The 25,880-nt window shown below is 46.4% G+C and overlaps 1 protein-coding gene across 2 annotated transcripts in view; it reads right to left on the bottom strand.

Annotated features, from left to right (window-relative positions):
• SYCP3 (synaptonemal complex protein 3) overlaps window positions 1-24,263 on the bottom strand; it is a 50,887-nt gene extending 26,624 nt beyond the window's left edge. For both annotated transcript variants that reach the window (XM_030215415.1, XM_030215416.1), the window contains exons 1-5: window positions 24,148-24,263; window positions 22,566-22,710; window positions 14,120-14,198; window positions 7,082-7,116; window positions 2,465-2,582 (exon numbers count right to left, since the gene is read on the bottom strand). In XM_030215415.1, coding sequence (XP_030071275.1) covers window positions 2,465-2,582; window positions 7,082-7,116; window positions 14,120-14,198; window positions 22,566-22,698 — 365 coding nt within the window. In that variant the 5' untranslated portion in view covers window positions 22,699-22,710; window positions 24,148-24,263. The remainder of the gene's footprint in view (window positions 1-2,464; window positions 2,583-7,081; window positions 7,117-14,119; window positions 14,199-22,565; window positions 22,711-24,147) is intronic.
• Window positions 24,264-25,880: the final 1,617 nt, after the last annotated feature.

Raw genomic sequence — 25,880 nt, 5'->3', positions numbered from 1 at the left:
GCCTTCGTGGTGGTGAAGCCACCGAAAACACTGTGTTGGGGCCCCGCCCTCACGTCAAACGTGATGACGTCGAGGGCGGAGCAATGGCGTCAGTGGCTTCACAACCAACGACGCTGCAGATTGACGGTGGCGTGCCGAGGTCCGCAACAATGGCAGCCACTGCCATCAGAACGCCGAAAGTGGTGAGTAGGGAGGGGGGGAGGTTCCAAAGGAAACCGTGCTAGCGCCCGTTTCATTAACGCAAGAAACGGGCATATTTTACTAGTAAAGTATAAACAGCATTTCTATTCAGCATGTGACAGAAAAATCACCTAGGAGCCCTTTTACTAAGGTGCGCTGAAAAATGGCCTGCGGTAGAGTGGGCACGTGTTTTGGATGCGCGCAGATCCATTTTTCAGCACACCTGTAAAAATGCCTTTTTTAAAAATTTTGACTGAAAATGGACGTGTGGCAAAATGAAAATTGATGCGCGTCCATTTTGGGTTTCAGACCTTACTGCCACCCATGGACTTACCGGGCAGGTCTCACGCGTTAACCAGGTGGTAATGGTCTACACGCATCAAATGCCTTTTACTGCCCAGTAGCACCGCGCACCAGCAAATAAAACATTTTCTGGAACACATAGTGGGCGCGTGTCAAAAATGAAATTACTGCCCGGGCCACGTGGTAGCTGGGCGGTAACTCAGAATTGGCACATGTTGGGTGCGAATAGATGCTTACACAGCTTAATAAAAGCCCCCCCCCCCCCCCCCCCCAGCCTCTTCTGCTTGAGAGAGAGCTGGTGGAGAACATCTCGGTTTGCAAGGCAAAAAAACTTGTCCAGCACATCTGAACTGTAACTTATTTTTCCTTGTTTGATTACTGCATTAAAGAAGATTTTGGTATCTTAGAGTTCTGAGTCTTCTCATAGTGATATTCTATACTCTAATTTAAACTGCATGACAATCACCCAGTGAGAGGGAAGAACACTTAAAGTGTTTTCACAGCAGAATTAACAACAAAGAAAATGAAATAAAGGGATAAGGGATTGTTTCCATTCCCGTGTGTTTATTTGTGAGGTCTGCATGTATGTGCGTATGTGTGCTGGGCATGTGTTGTCCCTCCTCCCCCATTCTCTATTTCTGTGGATAACACTCTCATCAGCTCGTAACCTTGGGGTCATCTTCGACTCTTCCCTCTCCTTCTCTGCACATATTCAACAGACTGCTAAAACCTGTTGTTTCTTTCTCTAAACTCCTCTTATTGACCTATAAGTGCATTCACTCTGCAGCTCCTCAGTACCTCTCCACTTTCATCTCTCCCTACATTCCTCCCCGGGAACTCCGTTCACTGGGTAAATGTCTCTTATCTGCACCCTTCTCCTCCACTGCTAATGCCAGACTCCGTTCCTTTTATCTTGCTGCACCATATGCCTGGAATAGACTTCCTGAGCCAGTACGTCAAGCTCCATCTCTGGCCATCTTCAAATCTAAGCTAAAAGCCCACCTTTTTGATGATGCTTTTAACTCCTAACCCGTATTCTCTTATTCAGAACCCTTATTTTACCATCCTCACTTTAATATTCCCTTATCTCTTGTTTGTCCTGTTTGTCTGTCCTAATTAGATTGTAAGCTCTGTCGAGCAGGGAATGTCTCTTCATGTTCAAGTGTACAGCGCTGCGTACGTCTAGTAGCGCTTTAGAAATGATAAGTAGTAGGTAGCAGTCATAGATGGTACCTGCAGGGCAGCCAGTTTTAGAAAGTGGGCAGTTCAGAGCATGTGGGAGCCTAGTTTGGGGGGGGGGGGGGGGGGAGTTTAGTTTTGGGGGGTGGTGTGAGTTGCAGAGGGTAATTTCTGGGGTTTGGGCAGTTTGTGGGGTATTGTGGCAGTTGCAGGAAAGATCGTTTTTGTGCGTGACATAGTTTGCAGGATGACGCAGCAGTTTCAGAGGGTTTGTTTTAGGGATGGGACAGTTTGTTGACTAGTTGGAAAATTGCAGGGATAGTTTTTAGGGGTGGAACATTTTACAGGGTGGTGAGGTAGTTGGGGGGGGTGGCTAAATGGTGCAGTTTCCTTTTCTGTCTACTTGCTGTAAATCTGGTTCTTCTATACTCCGTATGAGTCTAATGCAAATTTTTTTCTTCACATTATATATTCTGACAAAATGGATTGGATTAAAGACAATAATAATCTGCACTAATACAAATGTCTCAGATTTCCACTCCCTAAACTGCTAGAGACTATGCCTGAAGTCGACATGTATGAATGCTTCTACACATACACATATTTACCGTTAAAAAAACTTACCTTTGGGGAGGGGGTAAGGGGTATATAAGGGGATTACAGAGTAATAGAAACAGAACAAAAACTTATGTTGATGTTGTAAAAGAGAAGTGGTGATACTGTTTGTTCACAATTATTTTTGTGCAATCTGTGTATGTTCAATAATATAAATAAACATTTAAAAAAAAAAAAAAAAACTTACCTTTGTTCTTGTTGTGTCTTCCATATGTGTTCAATTTTTTGGTTACTGGTTTTTAAAGAAGCCTTAGTATACATTTCCAGTCTTTTTCTCTTTGCCATTAGAGCCTTACTAATATCAGCTGTATTTGAAAAGGAATGCAAGACAAACTCCATTTTAACAGTTTAAAATCCATGAAATAGTTTTTCTTCCTTCCACGGGCCAATTTCCAGGACATTACAAGTATTAGTGGAAATGCTGATGTAACATAACTCTGAGAATGTTAGAGATAACTGGTTCAAGGTCTTTATCTGCCGTCATTTACTATGTTACGTTAAATGGGAAGCATGCTTCCATTCATTGCTGAACTGTACATACTGGAGGTGTGCAAATGTCTGGTACATGTCAAAATATCTCCTATACCGTGGATACAAATTTTGCAACATAGAACAAGTTCTCTCCCATTATTCAGTTGTTTATACAGCTCAAAAACTTTGCAGAATTAACATTTAATTGACTGTAAAATATCTGTGAATATGCCCTTTTGATCTTGGGTATAAAAGACCCAAAGCAAGAGCATCTAATGTACCTTTTTTTTAATAAGGACTCTAGTACAATGGCCCAAGCAAATACCGTATACAGATTTCGTATATTTGTAGAGCATGCACCTTAAATAACACCTGTTTCTTTTAATTTCTTAATTGCTAGGTTCTTTATAAAATAGATAGCAGGATTTAATCAGGCACCCAATCCTATGGCTCCAAGCTCTCCCAGAGCTCAGACATATTGTAACGTTCTAAGTACACAAAGCCCTTCCTGTGCACAGCAGATCCCTCAGTTAAAGCTCTCCATTCTCAGCGAAGCAGGTGGAACTGTGGAACTAGTTTGTCCTGCTGTCTATGGGAACACCTGATACAGGTGTGCAACTTATCTGGACTGAACTGAGAACACAAGTGGGTGACTCCCAAGCTCAAGGTTGCTCCAGTTATTTAGATAAATGCCTTAATATTGCTAATCAAACCATTCACATGGTGATATGAGTTGAATAGATCACAAAGACAAATTGCTCAGTACAGCTTGACTGAATGCACTGTCTCTGAATGGAGTCTGGTCCAGATGGTAGTATGAAATGAAGGTATGGAGCAGCTTTGCAGATTAAGACAGATATGGTAGCAGCAATGGCTCAGATTTGATTGTACTTTATTGTACTGATTATGGGAATACCAGTCTGGTCATAATAGACTTGAATACAGAACACTAACCCCTTAGCTTGTGTATGCTTTGCCATAAAAGGAGAAATTAGGTCTTAACCTGTTAATTAGCTTTTCTTGAGTCCCTCCAGGCAAACCCATGTGTCTGAACTGATCTGGAGGGACAAAAAGGAATACAAAGTCTATTGAGGTTGAAGGAGACAAAAAGCTGCATAAACTTTCTAATAGATTCTCTCCTTTTAAGATAGTAAGCAAGGGCTCACATGGAAGCTAATTTTATAAATAGTGCCAACCTAGGCAATACTTTATAAAGACAAATAAGTGCCTATTCTCCTTTATAAAATACTAGTGTAAGTTGTCTTACAAACTCCATTATAGATGAGGACACTTACACCAGCCCTAGAGGTGTTTTAGGAGGAACAGATAAAAACTGAAGATAATATATGGACCTGATGATGCTGAGTAATCAGGAGACTGTTATCTTCTCCAATTCCCAAAGGAGGTGTTGTATCCTCTCCCTACAGGCAGGGCAGGGTGTGAGTGGAGAAAGCACTAAGGGGCTCATTTTCAAAGCACTTAGTGCTTTGGAACTTTGTAAGGCTAAGTGCTTTGAAAATACGCCTCTAAGTGTTCAGATGTGTCAAAAAGATGAGGACTGCCTGAGCAGAATAGGAGCAGCTTGTTTTGACCGTCTTCTTTCTCTCTGGTGAGGCCTAGAGTAAGACTGCCACTAGGTTTGTTGAGCATGTTCGATGAAGGAAGCTCCTTTTTTCCAAATGAGTTTTTTTTCTTCTATTTTGGAGGGCAATATAGACTATGAGACTAAAGCAGAAACATGTTGAATCTGCCAACTTATCAGGAACATCTCTAAGCCCTGAAACTCAATCAGGCAAAGCACCTAGCTGTGGTGGCTGATGCTGAAATTCTAGAAGAGATGTTGTCATGAAACGCCTAGCACCCGCCTGGGGCTACCCCTGCGGCCACTTAGAGGGTCTAGACACAGGACAGCTCAGTAACCTGGGATGTACTGCAGATATCTAGATTCCAGAATAGTATGAGAATGTTCTAGCTCTAAAGAATAAGGAGGTAATGAGAGTCTACTGAATCCTGAAATGATTGCAGCACTCTTTGTACAGGAGTAATTCTTGTGGTTTGAGAAGTCTGTGATATATGGTGGAGATGAAAACGGTAACGGAGTTCAAACATGCGTGGGATATGCATAAAGGAATCCTGTGCATAAGGAACGGATCCTCAGAAGTTTAGCTGAAATTGGGTGGCGGAGCAGGTGAGGGGAAGAGGGGTTGGTGGTTGGGAGGCTAGGATAGGGGATGGCAGACTTATACGGTCTCTACCAGAGCCGATGATGGGAGGCGGGACTGGTGGTTGGGAGGCGGGAAATACTGCTGGGCAGACTTATACGGTCTGTGCCCTGAAAAGGACAGGTACAAATTCAAGGTAAGGTATACACATATGAGTCTGTCTTGGGCAGACTGGATGGACCATGCAGGTCTTTTTCTGCCGTCATCTACTATGTTACTATATAGTATGATCCTGACTCCACCCCCAGAATATCCTTAGAGAAGCCCTTGATAAAAATCAAGCATTTTCTGCCAAAATGAATGGAGCTGTTCTGATAGAGGCAAAAAAAAACTGATGAGGAAGACTTATCCTCCAAGGTAACCAGAATCGAGATTGAGATTACAGGGATTTGAAGTTTCCAGAACAGAAGTATTCTGCTGAGTAGGAGGTGAAAGCACAGAGATATATAAGAGAGGAAGACGATGTCTAAGCAGGTTTTTTGCTAGAAGAATCTCTGTACAGAAAAGTTTGTAATACTGTTGGATGTGCCACCATGAGCCAAGAGGAGACAACACCAGATGGCATAGGAGTTTAGTCCGCGTCAAAACTGTGAGGTAGCTTTTTATACATAGATAACGGAGCTTCTTGCACTTTGAGATGGCACCATCATTACAGTTTTCATTGCTGGAGTTTTGAACCATGTGCTTTAGAATATTCCTCCTGCTCAGACCTGTGCAACAGTGCAAAAGACATTTGCCTCAGACTGGTACCCTCTCTGAAAGGTTATAGCATTACCCTTTCGTCAAGGGACTGAGACGAACCATCCAACTTCTGCACTGAAGAGCTTTTCTTCATTTTAAGAGCCTCTTTTGTACCTCATAAAGGTCACAGAGCTGGCTGAAATGATTCTTCCAGGCTTGTGGGGACACATGCCCATATTCATAAGTTTTCTTGACAATGCACTGAACATTGGCCTACCCTACTGCTTCTGCTTAGCTGGCTCGATTCAAAGGACATTGCTATTTCTTATTTCTTTGTCACTTATTTTACCCACTTGTCCCTACCTTCCCTGATCCTATTTCTAATTGTATTTGTTAAACACCTGCCGGACTTGGCGTTCACCAATACGGTGTCTTGTAAGCCACATTGAGCCTGCTAGTGTGTGGGAAAATGGGGATACAAATGCTGCAAATAAACATAAACAAATGCAGTACTGCAGGTTGGGCAGGGTCTGAAGCCTGGCTTTGCCTCTGCATGTTCCATGGTATTAAAAGACCCCCTGAAAATATAATAAGCCTTTGGTTTTTAAAGAGGAATGAAAAATGACAACAATGGAAACAAATAAAATAATACACTTCAGTGAAAACATTGGGTGAGTACCATTTCAACACCTGTACAGCAGAAAGTAAAAACAAAACGGAGAAGACTGAGGGAACTGCTGTATGTGGGAAGAGGCATCCGTGTTCAGAACTTCAAATTAGTTCTGAACCTCAAGAGAGCTGTTCTATCCCTGCGCCTTCGGATGACATCGCCCACTTGTATGCCTGACTTAATCCTGGTTGTCAACAAAGAAGCCCTGTTTCCATCACATATAATTCTTGAAGGTTGCATAACATACAAGTCAAAATGACTTTTTCTGTTTTATAGATATGTTGGTCGTATGTGATTTTTTATAAGAGCACAGGTACAAATCAAGGTAGGGTATACACAAAAAGTAGCACATATGAGTTATCTTGTTGGGCAGACTGGATGGACCGTGCAGGTCTTTTTCTGCCGTCATCTACTATGTTACTATATGAAATGAAATTTTATACACAAGTAGAGCACACTCTTCACGCTTTCTTTTTTTTCTCACTAATACAAATTTACTTATAAAAAATCACATACGACCAACATATCTATAAAACAGAAAAAGTCATTTCGACTTGTATGTTATGCAACCTTCAAGAATTATATGAAGTACGTATGTGCAAAATAAAGAAGAAGGAAACAGTTTTGATGCTACGTTTTAGCCTAATGGGACTTTTTTTTGATATACTGTTCATTTGCAAGTACTCTGAATAAAATTAAAAACAGTTCTAGAGAGAAGTATGTGTACTTATGTAATAACAGAATCAGAAAAAACACTTGCCTCCAAATCTTTCTAACATATTCTGCACTTCGCCCCTACAAAAAAATGTAGTATTAAACAGTATTATTTTTCACTTCTGGGTGGTAGCTATATACTTGAAAGGTCTGCACAACTTTTCAGTAATGCTGTTTCTGCTGCGGTTCCCTGTGAGCTGGCGGGCCATAGCATTATGTAACTGAAAAGTGTCTGCACTAACTGCAAATAACAGGGCAAATAAGGTGAAATTATATCTTACCTGATAATTTCCTTTCCCCTAGTTGGGCCTTACTGTTCTGATCAAGTGGGTGTCATCTCCTCCTTCCAGCAGATGGACATAAAGAAAACCTAATGTCTTCCAGTTTACTCACCAGTATAACCTGCTGGTGCTAAGTGAAAATTTCTAGTATGCCTCTGCCAAAGAAGCAGAAGGTCCCTTTACTCGTGCCGCATTAACCACAGTAGCTGCCATAATTATCAAGTGAGCATAACATCACAGAGTGGCACTCTCACTACCCTGCATCTTCCAGACTTCATCTGTTTTGTTTTTTTACGTAAAGGGAAAGAGTAGAACACCCCTGGGAGCCCTGGGCCTGGTCTTCCGAGAGCAGGTTTCAGAACAGTACAGCTCGACTAAAGGGAAGGAAATTATCTGGTAAGAAATAATTTCACCTTTCTAGCCGTCTGGGTCATACTGTTCTGAACAAGTGTGATGTACCGAATCAGAATTACTGGATGGGAGAAGACAAACAGTCTTATTTTCGAAAGTGATGGGCACCCATATTTCGACCCAAATCGGGAGATGGGCGCCCATCTCGCAAAGGCGCCCAAATCGGTATAATCAAAAGCCGATTTTGGGCGCCTTCAACTGCACTCCGTCGCGGAAACGGCCAAAGTTGACGGGGGCGTGTCGGAGGCGTGGTGAAGGCAGGGCTGAGGCGTGGTTATTGGCCGAGGATAGATGGGCGCCTTCGGCCAATAATCGAAAAAAATGGGCGTTTTTAGCGGGAATTTAGGTCACTTTTTTTGGACCCTTTTCTTTTACGAAGTCCCAAAAAAGTGCCCTAAGTGACCAGATGACCACCGGAGGGAATCAGGGATGACCTCCCCTGACTCCCCCAGTGGTCAATAACCCACTTCCACCACAAAAAAAGACCTTTAAAAACTTTTTTCCAGCCTGTATGCCAGCCTCAAATGTCATACCCAGCTCCATCACAGCAGTATGCAGGTCCCTGGAGCAGTTAGTGGGTGCAGTGGACTTCACCCAGGTGGACCCAGGCCCATCCACCCCTACCTCTTACACTTGTGCTGGTAAATGGGAGCTCTCCAAACCGCCCCCAAAACCTACTGTACCCACATCTAGGTGCCCCCCCTTCAGCCATAAGTGGTATGGTAATGGTGTAGAATTGTGGGCAGTGGGTTTTTGGGGGGCTCAGCCCCCAAGGGAAGGAAGCTATGGACTTGGGAGGTATTTTACTTTTTCTTTTTGTTACAAGGGCAATGTGATAATAATGGGTGACTTCAATTATCCAAATATAGACTGGGTAAATGTAACATCGGGACACGCTAGAGAGGTACAATTCTTTGATGAAATCAAGGACAGCTTTATGGAGCAGCTGGTGCAGGAGCCGACGAGAGAAGGAAAAATTCTAGACTTGGTCCTTAGTGGAGCGCATGATCTGGTGAGGGACGTTATGGTACTGGGGCCGCTTGATAACAGTGATCATAATTTGATCAGTTTTGATATCGACCTTGAAGTAACTGTACACAGAAAGTCAAATACGTTAGCGTTTAACTTTAAAAAAGGAGACTATGATAAAATTTCAAGAACGGTAAAAAAAAACTTAGGGGGGCAACTGAGAGGGTAAAAACTGTACAACAGGCGTGGACGCTGTTCAAAAATACCATCCTGGAGGCCCACGCCATATATATTCCGCGAATTAGAAAAGAAAGACGGAAGTCCAAAAGACAGCCAGCCTGGTTGAAAAGTGAGGTGAAGGAAGCTATTAGGGCTAAAAGAAATGCCTTCAGAAAATGGAAGAAGGAACCGTCTGAAAATAACAAGAAGCAGCATAAGGAGTGTCAACGCAAATGCAAGGCGCAGATAAAGAAGGCCAAGAGGGATTATGAAAAAAAGATAGCATTAGAGACAAAAAAACATAGTAAAAACATTTTTCGGTATATTAAAAGCAGGAAGCCGGTAAAAGAATTGGTTGGGCCGCTGGATGACCGAGGGGTAAAAGGGGCGATCAAGGAAGACAAAGACGAAGCGGAGAGACTGAGGAAGATTTGGGTGGGATACCGGTGTCGGAAATGGTATTTCAAGCGGACGAGTCGGAGAAACTTACTGACTTCACGGTAAACCTGGAGGACGTAATGGGGCAGTTCAGCAAACTGAAGAGTAGCAAATCTCCTGGACCGGATGGTATTCGTCCTAGAGTACTGATAGAACTGAAAAATGAGCTTGCGGAGCTACTGCTAGTGATATGCAACTTATCCTTAAAATCGAGCGTGGTACTGGAAGATTGGAGGGTGGCCAATGTAACACCGATTTTTTAAAAAGGCTCCAGGGGAGATCCAGGAAATTATAGACCGGTGAGTCTGACATCAGTGCCGGGGAAAATGGTAGACGCTATTATTAAAAACAAAATTACAGAGCACATCCGAGGACATGGATTACTGAGACCGAGTCAGCACGGCTTTTGTGTGGGGAAATCTTGCCTGACCAATTTACTTCAATTCTTTGAAGGAGTAAACAAACATGTGGACAAAGGGGAACCGGTTGATATTGTGTATCTGGATTTCCAAAAGGCGTTTGACAAGGTACCTCATGAAAGGTTACAGAGGAAATTGGAGGGTCATGGGATAGGAGGAAATGTCCTATTGTGGATTAAAAACTGGTTGAAGGATAGGAAACAGAGAGTGGGGTTAAATGGGCAGTATTCACAATGGAGAAGGCTAGTTAGTGGGGTTCCTCAGGGGTCTGTGCTAGGACCACTGCTTTTTAATATATTTATAAATGATTTAGAGATGGGAGTAACTAGCGAGATAATTAAATTTGCTGATGACACAAAGTTATTCAAAGTCGTTAACTCGCGACAGGATTGTGAAAAATTACAAGAGGACCTTACGAGACTGGGAGACTGGGCGGCTAAATGGCAGATGACGTTTAATGTGAGCAAGTGCAAAGTGATGCATGTGGGAAAAAAGAACCCGAATTATAGCTACGTCATGCAAGGTTCCATGTTAGTAGTTACGGACCAAGAAAGGGATCTGGGTGTCGTCGTCGATAACACACTGAAACCTTCTGCTCAGTGTGCTGCTGCGGCTAGGAAAGCGAATAGAATGTTGGGTATTATTAGGAAAGGTATGGAAAACATGTGTGAGGATGTTATAATGCCATTGTATCACTCCATGGTGCGACCGCACCTTGAGTATTGTGTTCAATTCTGGTCGCCGCATCTCAAGAAAGATATAGTACAATTGGAAAAGGTGCAGCGAAGGGCGACTAAAATGATAGCGGGGATGGGACGACTTCCCTATGAAGAAAGACTAAGGAGGCTAGGGCTATTCAGCTTGGAGAAGAGACGGCTGAGGGGAGACATGATAGAGGTATATAAAATAATGAGTGAAGTGGAACAGGTGGATGTGAAGTGTCTGTTCACGCTTTCCAAAAATACTAGGACTAGGCATGCGATGAAACTACAGTGTAGTAAATTTAAAACAAATCGGAGAAAAGTTTTCTTCACCCAAAGTATAATTAAACTCTGGAATTCGTTGCCGGAGAAATTGGTGAAGGCAGTTAGCTTAGCAGAGTTTAAAAAGGAGTTGGACGGTTTCCTAAAGGACAAGTCCATAAACCGCTACTAAATGGGCTTGGGAAAAATCCACAATTCCAGGAATAACATGTATAGAATGTTTGTACGTTTGGGAAGCTTGCTAGGTGCCCTTGGCCTGGATTGGCCGCTGTCGTGGACAGGATGCTGGGCTCGATGGACCCTTGGTCTTTTCCCAGTAAGCCACTACTTATGTACTAAGTGCCCCTGCTAGGGTGCCCGGTTGGTGTCCTGGCATGTGAGGGGGACCAGTGCATTATGAATCCTGGCCCCTCCCACGACCAAATGCCTTGGGTTTGTTCGTTTTTGAGCTTGACGCCTTCGGTTTCCATTATCGCTGAAAACCGAGGGCACCCATCTCAAATCCGCCCAAATCCTAGGCATTTGGCCGGTTCCAACCGTATTTTCGTAAGAAAAGATGGACGCCCATCTTTTTCGAAAATACAGTTCGGATCACCCCTTCTCGTAGACGTTCCCGGAGATGGGCATCCTTAGAGATGGGCGGCCCATTTCAATTATGCTTCTCCACGCCTCTCCTAATGATAACTCTGCCACAGTCCAAACAGATTCTGGTCAGCATGTCCAACCAAAGGAATGGAGTGACAACCACATCGCTGCCCTACAAATCGCCTCCAGGGCCACCACCCGAGCCTTGGCCCAGGAAATAGCTTGCGCTCGAGTGGAATGGGCTTTCAAGCCTGGAGGCACCTGATGATTCTTGGAAATGTAGGCGGTCTCAATCACCTTGAACCACCTCACAATAGAGGCCTTGGAAGCTGTCTGACCCTTCGGAGGGCCATGGAAGAGGACAAAGATGATGGACAGAACCAAGAAAGCAGAAGAACTTTTTCAGGAATTAGACAGATGGGAAGGACTCAATATATCTTGGCAGGGGCGCATACATGCTATCAAAATGATGCTGCTACCGAAATTGCTGTACTTATTTATGGCAATCCCGATCCCAATACCCGCAAGCTTTTTTACAAAGCTAAATCGCAAAATGTTTGCATATATCTGGAGGAAACGCCCACCACGAGTAAGGAGATCTATGATGTTTCAAACATGGAAGAGAGGAGGTATGGGAGTCCCTAACTTCTACCTATATTACCAAGCAGCCCAGATTAGGGTCTTGGCAGAGTGGTCACCTGGGGCATCTAAGAAATGGCTTCACTGGGAAAGAGCATGGTTGGGCAGGCGAGAAATAGAAGATATTTTATGGGTACCAAAAGAGGAACTAGTGCCCACAATAAGAGCAATGCCTATTGGGTTGAGACATCCTTTATGGACGTGGTATCAATTGAGGAGACGTCTGTTTCCGGAAAGAATGTATTATCGGCAGACAGCAATACGTTGGGCAAAAGGGTTTTCATTGGGGAGATCGGAGAAGATTTTTGACAAATGGGCCCAAGCAGGGTTGCGCACACTAGGGCAAACATGGAAAGATGGAGAAATGATTAGTTTTGCAGACCTTCAGGAGGAATATGGTCTGGTAGAGAGAGATCTTACCTATTATTGCAATCTGCGTAATTTCCTTAAGAAGAAAGCGCAAGACGAATTAGACCTAGCTGAAACAGATCTAGAAAAGGCGATTATTAGAGGAGGAGGCAAAGGAGGGATAACACGTATATACCTGGCTCTGCTGGGACAGACTGATCCTCAGGTACTATATCAAAAGAGATGGGAAGAGATATTGCAGAATACATACTCCACAAGGATGTGGAAAAGTACTTATAAATATCTACTTAAGTCATCCATAGCACAAACGGTGAATGAAAATGGTTTTAAGATGTTTTATGGGTGGTATTACACACCAGACCGCCTACAAAAGATGTTCCCGGAAGCATCAGGTCAATGTTGGCGGGAATGTGGCCATAGAGGCACATTCCTACATATATGGTGGTCCTGTGAGAAAATAAAAGAATACTGGAAAGAGTTACTGCAGCTGGTTGATACAGTTATACAAAGACAATGTCCATGGAGGGCGGAACACTGCCTTCTACATTTTAAACCAGATGAGATATCTGGCTGGCAACACAGACTGGTGACTCAATATTTTGTGGCAGCAAGGCTTGGAATAGCCCGGGCATGGAAGCAGCTGCAACCACCAACATTACAAATAGCAACTGGAAGAGTTGAATACTTATACCAAATGTCAAAGCTGACAGCCATGCGAAGAGGCTCCATGCGGATTTTCAACAAAATATGGACACTTTATGAACAGTATAAAGAACAATCAAACACACCACTGGGATAGGGAGGGAGGGGAGGGAAAGTTAAAGTTAGAATTAAACAAGCTTGATGTGAAAAAATATGTTGATGAACAGCCGATTGTTGGCTATTTTGTATTTGAGCAATCTTTAATAAAAAATCTAACAAAAAAAAAAAAACAAAAAAAAAAGATGATGGACAGAAGAAAGTCGTTAGTCTCCTGTAGTTAACGCAGCACCATCCACAGGACATCTAATTTGTGTAACCTCCAATCTGTAGGATCACATCCTGGTTCATGTGGCACGGAGAGAGCACCTTGAAAAGGAAAGAAAAAAAACTAGGGGAAGGGAAACCAAGTCTTCCTTAAAGGATAGATACGGGTCCCAGCAAGATAGAGCCTGCAACTCACTCTCCCAGTGGAGGTGATCAGAACCATAAAAAACATCTGGAGCATGAGGTCTTTAATGGAGGCTGACTGTAAAGGTTCAATATGAGCCTCTGAGAGCACTCTGGGAACCAAATTCAGGTCCCACAAAAGGAAAAAGTGAAATTTCCACTGCGCATCAGCAAGTTATACCGGTGAGTTCACTGGAAGAGACCATTTTTTTCTCTGCTTCCATCTGCTGGTAGGACGGGATAACACCCACTTACTCAGAACGGTGCAGTCCAACTAGGAATGCACACTTTCAACCATTAAGCACACACTATTTGAATACTGTGTCCTTTCAGGCACTGGCAGAATGGACTTTAACTACAACCACCACATATAAACCAGCATAAAACTGCAATAATTTCCAATAATTACTTTCTAAAAAGTATTACTTTCTAAAAAGTTATGTGTCGTTGCTCTAAGTACAAAAGTATAGTTTGGGACCCGATTCACCATGCTGAACATATCTATTTTATACTGCTAAACTGCTTATGGCTAACATTACCCTAAATAACAAAGGAAGCAGATTTGTGTACTTGGCAATTACTTTTCAGTAAGATATAAAAATAAAGCATTCAAGCGCGTTACCCCATTTCATCTTCATTTATACTGAGACTAGGCATTGAAGGTCTTTTTTTACCATGTTTATCAATTATTGGTGTTTCTCCTGGATAGAAACAAATTAAACAATTAAACAAATAAAACATAACTTTATTTCACTAACAGTTTATAAAAACAAGTACATTCTGTTAAGAATAGTTCATATTTCCCTTTGCTTCGCTTTGCTTGTAACTACAATAAAATGATTTTGGGGCTCTTTTCAGCCACATATTATCATGTTCAGTGTGCCACGTACATTATACGGTCTGACAGGTGTGTCACAACTGGAGCAAGGTTAAGAACAACTGCTGTAGCAGCATCTGGCTGCCCACATGCTGTTATAGAATAGATCCTTGAGTCGGCATTTAAGTGTGAGCACTTAACGCCTGGTCTATGGCAGCTATAAATACATCGTCTAAATGTTGCATTTTGATGCATAACTTTTAGCATTCTATAAGTTATGTATATAAATGTGGAACCCCTATGTCCTCCCATGTATACACCCTTTGCAAATACTTGTTAGGTGCGTTGCACGTACAATTTGTAGAATAAGACTTAGTGCGCACAGAGCCCTTAGGCATGTGAATGTTACATGCATGTGCATAATTTCCTGAATACTGTAATCTTAGCGTGCACACAAAGGTAAAATTATGTATCATACCTGATAATTTTCTTTCCATTAATCATAGCTGATCAATCCATAGATTGGTGGGTTGTGTCCATCTACCAGCAGGTGGAGATAGAGAGCAAAGCTTTTGCCTCCCTATATGTGGTCATGTGCTGCCGGAAACTCCTCAGTATGTCGATATCAAAGCTCCATCCGCAGGACTCAGCACTTAGAGAATTACACCCACAAAGGGACACTCTGCCCAGCTCACCACCGCCGAAACGGGGGAGGGGAATTAACCCAGCTCATCCTCACACAAGTGGGGGAGGGGAATCCGTCCAGCTCATCCCCGCGGAGCGGGGGAGGGACACCACCCCGCCGATGCGGGGGGATCTGGCTTATCCTGCAACCGCAACCGCGGGAGGAGCTGACTGACCCTAACACCGCCGAAGCGGGAGGGGTACAAAGCTGCCCTACAGCCGCACGAAGCGGGAGGGAGCGCCGGCAGAATTTATGTCTCAATCCAGCCCCGTAAAACGGAGGGGAGAGGAATGCAGCAGCTCACTGTAACACAAACTCGTCTCAACTCTTGAAGAATCCAATTGAAAAAACTTGAACACGAAGTCCTCCTGAACAGGAACTGAAGACTAAACTTGAACCTGAAATGCAACCAGAATATAAACAGTACAGATATCTGGGAGGGGCTATGGATTGATCAGCTATGATTAATGGAAAGAAAATTATCAGGTATGATACATAATTTTACCTTCCATATCATCATGCTGATCAATCCATAGACTGGTGGGATGTACCAAAGCAGTACTCACCCAGGGCGGGACATAGAAATCCCTGACCGCAACACTGAAGCTCCAAACCGGGCCTCCGCCCGAGCAGCCACAGTCAAGCGGTAATGCCTGGAGAAGGTATGGGCCGATGCCCAAGTTGCCGCCTTGCAAATCTCTTCCAAGGAGACGGACCCGGCCTCTGCCATCGAGGCCGCCTGAGCTCTAGTGGAGTGAGCCTTCAGCTGGATAGGCGGCACCTTCCCCGCGGCCACATAAGCCGCTGCAATGGCTTTCTTGACCCATCTTGCCACTGTAGGCTTAGCAGCCTGCAGACCCTTACGAGGACCTGCAAACAGGACAAACAGATGATCCGATTTCCGGAAATCATTGGTCACTTCCAAGTATCTGATGGTGACTCGTCTCACTTCCAGAAATTTGAGAGCAGAGTATTCCTCTGGGTAGTCCTCCCTACGAAAGGAAGGGAGACAGAGCTGCTGATTCACATGGAAGCGAGAAACAATCTTGGGCAGGAAGGAAGGCACTGTGCGAATAGTCACTCCTGCCTCAGTGAACTGCAGAAAAGGCTCTCGACATGAGAGTGCCTGGAGCTCAGAAACTCTTCTGGCTGAAGTAATAGCCACCAAAAAGACTGCTTTCAACGTCAGGTCTTTCAGAGATGCCCTCGACAAGGGTTCAAAAGGCGGCTTCTGCAAGGCTCTTAGCACCAGGTTGAGATTCCACGCAGGCACCACTGAGTGCAGAGGAGGGCGGAGGTGATTAACTCCCTTGAGAAAACGTACCACATCTGGCTGCGAAGCCAGGGAAGCACCCTTCAGGCGGCCCCTGAAGCAAGCCAGAGCCGCCACCTGGACTTTAAGGGAACTGAGCGACAGGCCTTTCTCCAGACCTTCTTGCAGGAACGCCAGCACTGAAGAAATTGGAGCAGTGAAGGGAGAAAGTGAGCCTGCTTCACACCACGCTGCAAAGGTACGCCAAACCCTGGCGTAAGCAGTAGAAGTAGAGCGCTTCCTCGCTCTCAGCATAGTGGCGATGACCTTGTCTGAGAAGCCCTTCTTCCTCAAACGCTGCCGCTCAATAGCCAGGCCGTAAGACCAAAGGGGGAGGGATCCTCCATCACCACGGGACCCTGATGCAACAGGCCCTGCTCCACTGGCAGCCGCAGAGGGTCGTCCACTGAGAGCCTGATCAAGTCCGCATACCAGGGACGTCTGGGCCAGTCCAGACCCACCAGGATTATCCGGCCCGGATGCTTTGCCACCCGGTCTAGTACCCTGCCCAACATGGGCCAGGGCGGGAACACATAGAGAAGCTCTTGTGTCGGCCACTGTTGGAGAAGAGCATCTACTCCCAGAGATCGAGGGTCCTGTCCTCTGCTGAAAAAGCGCGGCACTTGGCAATTGGCCGATGACGCCATCAGATCTAGGCTTGGCTGGCCCCAGCGCTTCGTGATGTCCAAGAACGCCTGAGCCGATAACTGCCACTCTCCGGGATCCAAGGTATGGCGACTGAGAAAGTCCGCCTTGACATTCATGACTCCGGCAATGTGGGCCGCTGACAGCTGTTCCAGGTTCGCTTCCGCCCACTGGCATAGATTCATGGCTTCCTTGGCTAGAGGGGCGCTCTTGGTACCTCCCTGGCGGTTGACATAGGCCACAGCTGTGGCATTGTCCGACAGGACCCGTACTGGCTTCAACGCCAGTACTGGGAGGAACTCCACAAGCGCCAACCGAATGGCTCTGAGTTCCAGGAGGTTGATAGAACACTTTGCCTCTGCAGGAGACCAGAGCCCCTGCGCTGTCCTTCCCATGCAGTGGGCTCCCCAGCCCGCCAAAGAGGCATCCGTCGTGACGACAATCCACTCCGGGGTCACAAGAGGCATTCCTGCAGACAACTTGTCTGTCTTCAGCCACCAGCTCAGCGCCTTGCGCACTGCTGGGTCCAAGGGAAGGCGCACAGCATAATCCTCCGACACCGGAGTCCAGCGCTGCAGCAGAGAGTGTTGTAGTGGTCTCATATGAGCCCTGGCCCAGGGCACTACTTCCATCGTGGCCGTCATAGAGCCCAACAGCTGCACATAGTCCCAAGCCCGAAGCGGAGAGGCTACTAGGAACTGGTCCACCTGAGCCTGAAGTTTGACAATCCGATTGTCCGGCAGGAACACTCTGCCCACTTGGGTGTCGAATCGAACTCCCAGATACTCCAGGGACTGAGTCGGGCGCAGCTGGCTTTTCTCCCAGTTGATGATCCACCCCAGGGAGCTCAAAAGAGCAATCACCCGGTCCACAGCCTTGCCGCACTCTGCATAAGAGGGGGCTCGGATCAACCAGTCGTCCAGATAAGGATGGACTTGTACTCCTTCCTTTCGCAGGAAGGCTGCGATGACCACCATTACTTTGGAGAAGGTCCGCGGAGCAGTAGCCAACCCGAACGGGAGGGCTCTGAACTGGAAGTGTCGGCCCAGGACTGCAAAACGCAGAAAGCGTTGATGAGGAGGCCAGATGGGAATATGCAAGTACGCTTCCTTGATGTCCAAGGATGCCAGGAACTCCCCTGCCTTCACTGCCGCTATAACAGAGCGGAGAGTCTCCATGCGAAAGTGCCGAACTTTCAAGGCCCGATTGACCCCTTTGAGGTCGAGGATAGGCCGTATAGAACCTCCTTTCTTTGGTACCACAAAGTAAATGGAGTAACGTCCCTTGCCAATCTGATTTTCTGGCACCGGAACGACCGCACCCAGGCGGATCAGATTGTCCAAGGTCTGCTGCACTGCCACAGCTTTGACCGGAGACTTGCAGGGAGAGAGTACAAACCCGTCTCTTAAGGGTTGGCAGAACTCTAGCTTGTAGCCATCTCTGATGACTTCCAGGACCCAAGCGTCTGAAGTTACCCTGGTCCACTCGCCCAGAAACGAGGACAGGCGTCCTCCAATCTGCACTGGGCCATGGACCAGGACCCCGTCATTGGGTACGAGACCCTGGGGGAGGACCGGAGGGCGCACCTCCGGGACGGCGGTCTCTGCGAAAGGAATGCTGCTTGGGGGAGAAATTCCTCTTGAAGGAAGAGGGGGCAGAGGAGCCCGACTTGCCCGGGCGGTACCGACGGGCTTCCTGAAACCGTCCTCTGGAGATACCGGGGCGAGCACTGGCCCGAGCCCTGACCTCTAGTAACCTCTTGCCCTTAGATGTGCCGAGATCGGTCACAATTTTGTCCAGCTCGACCCCAAAGAGCAGCTTGCCTTTAAAAGGCAACTTAGCCAGGCGGGACTTAGAGGCGTGGTCAGCAGACCAATGTTTCAGCCAAAGCCACCGCCGCGCAGAGACTGTCTGAGCCATACCTTTAGCCGAGGCTCTCAAGACATCATACAGTAAGTCTGCCAAATAAGCCAAGCCCGATTCCAGGGCCGGCCAATCAGCCCTCAAGGAAGGATCCGAGGGGGAAGCCCGCTGCACAATCGTCAGGCACGCCCTGGCCACATAGGAGCCGCAAACTGAGGCCTGCAAACTTAAGGCAGCCGCCTCGAAGGACGACCTTAAAGCCGCCTCCAACCTTCTGTCTTGGGCGTCCTTTAGGGCCGTGCCACCTTCCACCGGCAACGCCGTTTTCTTAGTCACCGCAGTGATTAAAGAATCCACGGTAGGCCAAAGAAAGGCTTCCCGTTCACTTTCAGGCAAAGGATAGAGGCGGGACATAGCCCTAGCCACTTTGAGGCTCGCTTCCGGGACATCCCATTGAGCCGAAATTAAGGTGTGCATGGCATCATACACGTGGAAGGTTCTAGGCGGGCGCTTCGTCCCCAGCATAATGGCGGAGCCAACAGGGGCTGAGGGAGAGACGTCCTCTGGAGAGGAAATCTTCAAAATGCTCATGGCCTGCAGTAACAGGTTGGGCAAATCCTCTGAGCGAAAGATCCGCGCTGCAGAGGGGTCATCCGCTCCATCCGAGCGGGAATCCGTCTCCTCCAAGGAATCCGCAAAGGACCGTTGGGAGAACTCAGATACGCTGCCCTCATCTACATCAGAGGAGACAAAGTCCTCTAAGCCCTGGGAATCCACCCGAGGGCGTTTACTTCCGGGGGCCTCAACCCCTTTGTCGGACAAGGGAGAAGGGGCAGCGTTTTGCATAAGGAAGGCCTGATGCAGCAGCAAAATAAACTCGGGGAAGAAACTCCCCAGACTGTGTATTTCAGCAGCCTGGGCCACAGCCCTAGACGCACCGTCAACCGGCGCTCGCAAGAGCGGGGGAGAAACATGCTGCGCATCCAAGATGGCGTCCGGCGCGACACTCCGCGAAGGAGCCGCGCGGGAAAAACGGCGCTTAACTTTAGCCACTTTTTTGCCGTCGCCCAAATCAAGGGCGGCCATGGCATGAACGTCTCCCAGCTCAAGGGCGGCCCAAGAAGAAGCCGTCCGAGCAGAGTGGCCGGCCAAGATGGCGGAGGTGAGCAGCGGGGGATGGGCGTTTATGGCGGGAAAAACCGCCGCACCGGAGGAAGACCCGGGAAACTCACCGGCCTCCAAACTGACACCCGACAAGGGCGAATCAGACTTCAAAACCCCCGCATCCCCGCTAGAAGCGCACACGCGGTCCGGGGAGCGATTCTTCGCGCCCTCGCCCTCCGACGCCATAGGCCACGTGGAGATTGATCGGGGAACCCCCTGCCCACTATAAAAAGGTAAAATTACCTACTTCTCACTCCGAGCTGTAACGACCTGGTGTCCCAGTGAGTAGCTGCAATAAACGTCGAAATAAACGCCCTTAAGGACGTCCAAAATTTTTTTTTTTTTTTAACGGAGCCAGCGGGAGGGGAGAGAAAAGGAGGGACCTGGTGCCACCAGGTTTGCACTTGCTCAAGAAGAGCCCTCAACCCCAGGTACTCAACAAAACCTAAAAATTAGGCTTGGAGACCTAGCCAGAGCTGCTGCTGTGTGTGACCACCACCTGCTGAGATAGAGAACATACTGAGGAGTTTCCGGCAGCACATGACCACATTTAGGGAGGCAAAAGCTTTGCTCTCTATCTCCACCTGCTGGTAGATGGACACAACCCACCAGTCTATGGATTGATCAGCATGATGATATGGAACTGTTTTTATGCAGTAAAATAAGCCTCATTTCCACTATTCCAATATTATACTGAAAAAATATTAGGTTAAAATAGTGTGGTTGCCATTTGTCCTACCTGAGCAAAGAAGTTTTAACTTCCAAAAGCTAATAAAAAGAACTGTACGCAGTCCAATAAAAAGGTTACCACCTTCTCTTTTTAATTTTACTAGGGCTGTACATTTAACATGTTAATGCGATTAGCATGTTAAATGTTTAACTCGTGTTAAAATTTTTAATGCAAGTTAATGCCTCTCTCTCCTCCACCTGTAAACATCCAGCACTGCTCTTCCTGCACTTCTTCTTTCTTCTCTGGCACACTCCTCTCCTCTGCAGCTCCTTCTCCCTGCTTCTCATGGCCACTGTACTCAAAGCACACTGCGTGTGTCATCCGGCTCCAAGCCTCTCTCTGAAACAGGTTCTGTCAGAGGAGGCGAAACTTCCTGTTACAGAGAGGCTTCGGCACCGACGAAACAGTAGTATGCTTTCACTGCAGCAGCTGTGAGGAGCAGGGAGATAGAGTTGCAGAGGATTGGGGGCTGCTGGAGAGGTAAGAAGTGTTTGCACTGCCAGCAGAAAAAAAGGGAGAAAGATACGGACTGCACCGGGGGGGGGGGGGGGAGTGAAGGGTGGCGGCGGTGGCAGCTAAAAGGGCCAGAGATGTGGGGGAGGAGGGGACAACGGCGGGAGAAATAGGTGAACAGCGAGCAATGTGGGGGAGGGGTGGCAGTGGCAGAAGAAAGAGAACAGTGAGAGATTAGGGGAAGGAGGGGGGCGACATTGGAGAAAAGAGAAGAGCCAGAGATACGAGGCGGAGGGGTAACTGAAACGGGAGAAACAGGAATAGAACCAGAGATGCAGGAGAGGAGGGGGCCACGGCAGGATAAAAAGAGTGAGAGATGCAGGGTAATGGCGTGCTAGAGAGAGCGAGAGATGTGCCAGAGAATTAAGAAGAGGTGCCAGGAGAAAAAAAAAGGAAGCGAGAGAAAGAAAGATGGGGACCTCAAGGAGGGGGGGGAGAGACAGATGATAGAAATAGGGGATGGAAGACTCAAAGAAGAGAGATGGTGCCCATAGAAGAGGGAAGAAAAAAAGAGAAGGAAAAAAATGGTAATCATGGATGGAGGGAAGGGAGGAGATAGCGCCTGGGGAGTGGAGGGAAGGCAAAGGAGGAGAGGGAGAGGAGATGGATTCAAAGTTATTGGCTGAATGTTTAGGATCAATAAAAAATGTAAACACCTATGTGTATATGCTACATTTATTTCACACTTGTACCATGCGCCCAACCGCGCGATTAAAAAATTTAATTGTGATTAATCGTGCAGTTAAAGCCTTTAACTGATGAACAGCCTCATTTTTACTTATTAACTTGAAAAAAAAAAATTAAGGATGGAATTTAAAACATGCTATTTTTGATCTCACAGACATTCATGGGAAGTGAAAAGTATTGTTCATGTACGTCGTCTTTTTAAAAAAAATCTATAGTAAGCCCCCTTTAAACTACTTTCTTTAACCTATGCAAGCAGATTACAATTTCCTAAGGGGTCCTTTTACCAAGCTGCACGAAAAAGGGCCCTGCGACAGGGGATGTTTTTCCCATTTACCAGGGCCCTCTTTACCGCAGCAGGTAAAAAAAAACCCCAGACAGACATGGCTATGCAATAAAAGAACTCCTGCGCTAACCTGGCGGTAACTGGGCAGCGCGTAGCGATGCCCGGTTACCTCCGTGCAAGCCATTTCCGGGGGTTTTCTTCTTCCCCTGGAAATAACTCACGCTCGGGGAAGGACTACTGCCAGCGGCCGTATTGGGCATATGGTAGTCCCGGAAGAGCGAGCGGTAAAGCCTGCGTTGGGCTTACCGCTGCTCTGTAAGAAGGCCCCTAAGTGCTTAACTAAAGGATCTGCAAGTCAATATACTATACCTTCTCTAACATCATCATCAGATCCACTGAGATTCTTCTTCTCTTCTACTTGAAAATCATAAGAACATATTCCTTGATCATCCTGTTCTAATTTAGCACATTTCCCCGCCTTCTTTCTTCCAGTTGGGGGCATTATAAAATGTCACTACAATAAATAAGATTAGATTTTAGGACTAGTGTTTTCTTGCATTTCAGTACATGATTGGAGATAATTTTAGAACGGCCTTACTTTTTTTTTCCCCTGTGGCATTAACCTGATTATCTCCAGATATCACCCGTCCAATTCACCATTCCACACTGATCATCTGGCTGGCTTCTCTAAGGCCAATACGGTGTATAGTCAAATCATTTCATTGAAAAACATACTTATTGTCCAATATTAGTTAGAAATAACTACTACTACTACTTAACATTTCTAAAGAGCTACTAGGGTTACGCAGCGCTGTACAATCAGTGTTGCCAGGTGGGCGGTTTTACCGCGACCCGCCGCGGGAAATTTTTGCCCGCGGCGGGTTGTGGTTTTTTGGGCTTGTTTGTGGTCTTTTGGGCGGTTTTTTAAGCGTTTTTTTTTGGCCGCGGGGGGCGGGGTTAGTGACGTTTTGGCCGGGGTTAGTGACGTTCTGGGCGGGGCCGATGACGTGGGAGGCGGGGGCCGATGACGGCGGGGGCGGGGGTGATGACGCGGGGGTGGGGGTGTCAGGGGCGGGGTTTGACTTTGGGCGGGTTTTGGGCTGGATTTGGGCTCGTTTGGGTGGGAAAAAAATTTTCCACCTGGCAACCCTGTGTACAATTTAACATAGAAGGCCAGTCCCTGCTCAAAGAGCTTACAATCTAAAGGACACGTGAACAGTCAGTCTGATTGGGGCAGTCTGGACTTCCTGAAAGGTAAGAGTTAGGTGCCGAACGCAGCATTGAAGAGGTGGGCTTTAAGCAAAGACTTGAAGATTACATTCTCTCTTTTAAAAACCAGAAGTTATTTAACAATACATATACTTAAGTCTCTAATTCAAATCCCACCGATTAAAGTAATCCCAGTTTTCACAGGCTTCACTCCTTTTAAAGTAATAATTTGAGGAACTATTTCTGAGGAAAACTTTAGAAGTCACACCCAGAACTCTGGGGGAAAAAAAATAATCTCGATATTAATCATCTATAATAATATTCATTTTATTTCTGGTCTATTATCATAACCACTTCTTGCTCATGTAGAATCATTTGTTATATAGAACGGCCTTACAATTATAGAAAATGATGACAGATAAAGACCAGCCAGCCTATACACACCAACTACTAAACTTTATAATCCCTTCCCCTCTCTTGGACCGTATAGAATAGCATTTTACACGTTCAAATAGGCTCAGGGCCCCGGTGATAATGGCCACCAAGATCCCAGTCCAGCATCTCTCCCTCTCTTTTATTGGGGACTAACTAGCTTATTCACCCAAGGCGGTGTACAACATAGTTTGACATAATTTTGTTAACAGTATAAGGTAAAAATGATCAAATAAATAGAAACATAAGGAACACTTCTCCTCTCCCCTCCCTGGGCCTGGACTTCGTTCTCCACCGAACTCTATCCCACCTTCCAATTCTTATTTCAGGTCACCACCTGTGATCGTCCCCCCACAACTTTCCTTCTCTAGTAGCGCGTCCCGCTCCCGCCACCTCTCACGCGCTGTCGCGCGGTCGCGGCACGCCCCCTTGTTAGAAGCAGGAAGTAAGTCGCATCCGAGGGGGCGGGACGCCGGAAAGGAAAACTGCAGGCTGGTCCAAGCAGGTTTAAGGCAGGAGACCAAGTAGTGACGTCAACAACACTCTGAAAAATCAAGTAGGTTAATCTCTGTTTCCACTCCCCCACGCAGCCGTCGTCCACTACACTCAAGGCAAAGCTGCGAGCTGTTGCGTGCGCGTTGTCGTTCTTCTTTATTGTGGGTAGCATTTGTATTTAAGAATCTCACTTATATTTTCATACATAAAGTTGAAGGTCCAGGCAGAATTACTGGTGCCTGCTTTGCAGAATACATGTGCATATGTATATGAATCCAGAAATAATACCCTGGGACTCTCTGTTATGGTGAAATTTGAACAATATTGGGGGGGGGGGGGGGGGGGGGGGGGGAGACACACATATTGTCAGCGTACTTTTCCTCCTTTAGAAAGTAAAAGAGGTCCTGAACTTTTTCACTCACTAATTCCTGATACAAGAGCAGTTAATCCAGTAAAATTTAAATCAGCATTAAAATCTTAGGTTTAGCCTTCTCGGTCTATAATTTCCGTTTACCATCACTTCTACATCTACCCTATTTTTGGGATTGCGGAGAAATCTGCTGTTCCTGCCAATTGTTGAATTGAGACCCTCTTCATGTTGCTTCGTTGCTATTTAAAGTATTGTAAACCTTCAAACCCTTTTGTTTCTTTCTGTCTTGTCTTTTTTTTTTTTTTTTTTGAAGGCATAGTCTAATGGTTAGAGCAATGGACTGAAAATAAGGAAATCCTGGCTCAAATCCCACTGCATGTCCTTGTAACCTTAGGCAAGTCACCTTAACCCTTCATTGCCTCAGGTAGAAACTTGAGAGGCCCTTTTTGTCTTGTCTGTCTGTATTACTTTAGATTGTAAGCTCTATTGAGCAGGGAATGTCTCTCTGTGTCAGGTGTTCAACGCTGCGTGCGTCTGGTAGCGCTATACAAATGCTAATAATAATTTTACAAAAGCTTAGCGTGCACTAATGTATAAAATGGGCTACTTAGCATTTATTGCATGCTAAGCTTTAGTAACAGGGCCCCTTAGAATGTAAGCGCTCCAGGGACAGAGAAATGCCTACTGCACCTGAATGTAACTTGCCTTGAGCCAGCGGCGTACAGAGGACGGGCCGGTGGGGGCAGTCAGCCCTGGGTGCACGCTGCAGGAGGGGTGCAGGGAGCAACCATTTGGCTCTCGGCTCCATTTCCCTGCTTCCTGTGCTGTTACTTCCTGTTCTGGGGCAGAGGGAACAGGGAACCGGTGGAGCTGATAGCTGCTCCCAGCACCCCAGCAGGTAGTGTGCACCGGGGGGGGGGGGGGGGGGGGAGCACAGTGGCAATCCGCCCTGGCTGGCAGCCAACCAAGGACCACCACTGCCTTGAGCTACATCTGCTCAGAGGGAAGGGATCCCCAGAGGCTTAGCCGGTGGTGGGAGGCGGGGCTGGTGGTTGGGAGATGGGGATAGTGCTGGGCAGACTTGTACAGTCTGTGCCAGAGCCGGTGGTGGGAGGCGAGGATAGTGCTGGGCAGACTTATACCGTCTGTGCCCTGGAAAGGACAGGTACAAATCAAGG

Source organism: Microcaecilia unicolor, chromosome 9 (genome assembly GCF_901765095.1).
Source record: "Microcaecilia unicolor chromosome 9, aMicUni1.1, whole genome shotgun sequence".
NCBI lineage: Eukaryota > Metazoa > Chordata > Amphibia > Gymnophiona > Siphonopidae > Microcaecilia > Microcaecilia unicolor.
Note: the sequence above shows the minus strand (reverse complement) of the source record. Positions and strands in the feature narration are given on the sequence as shown.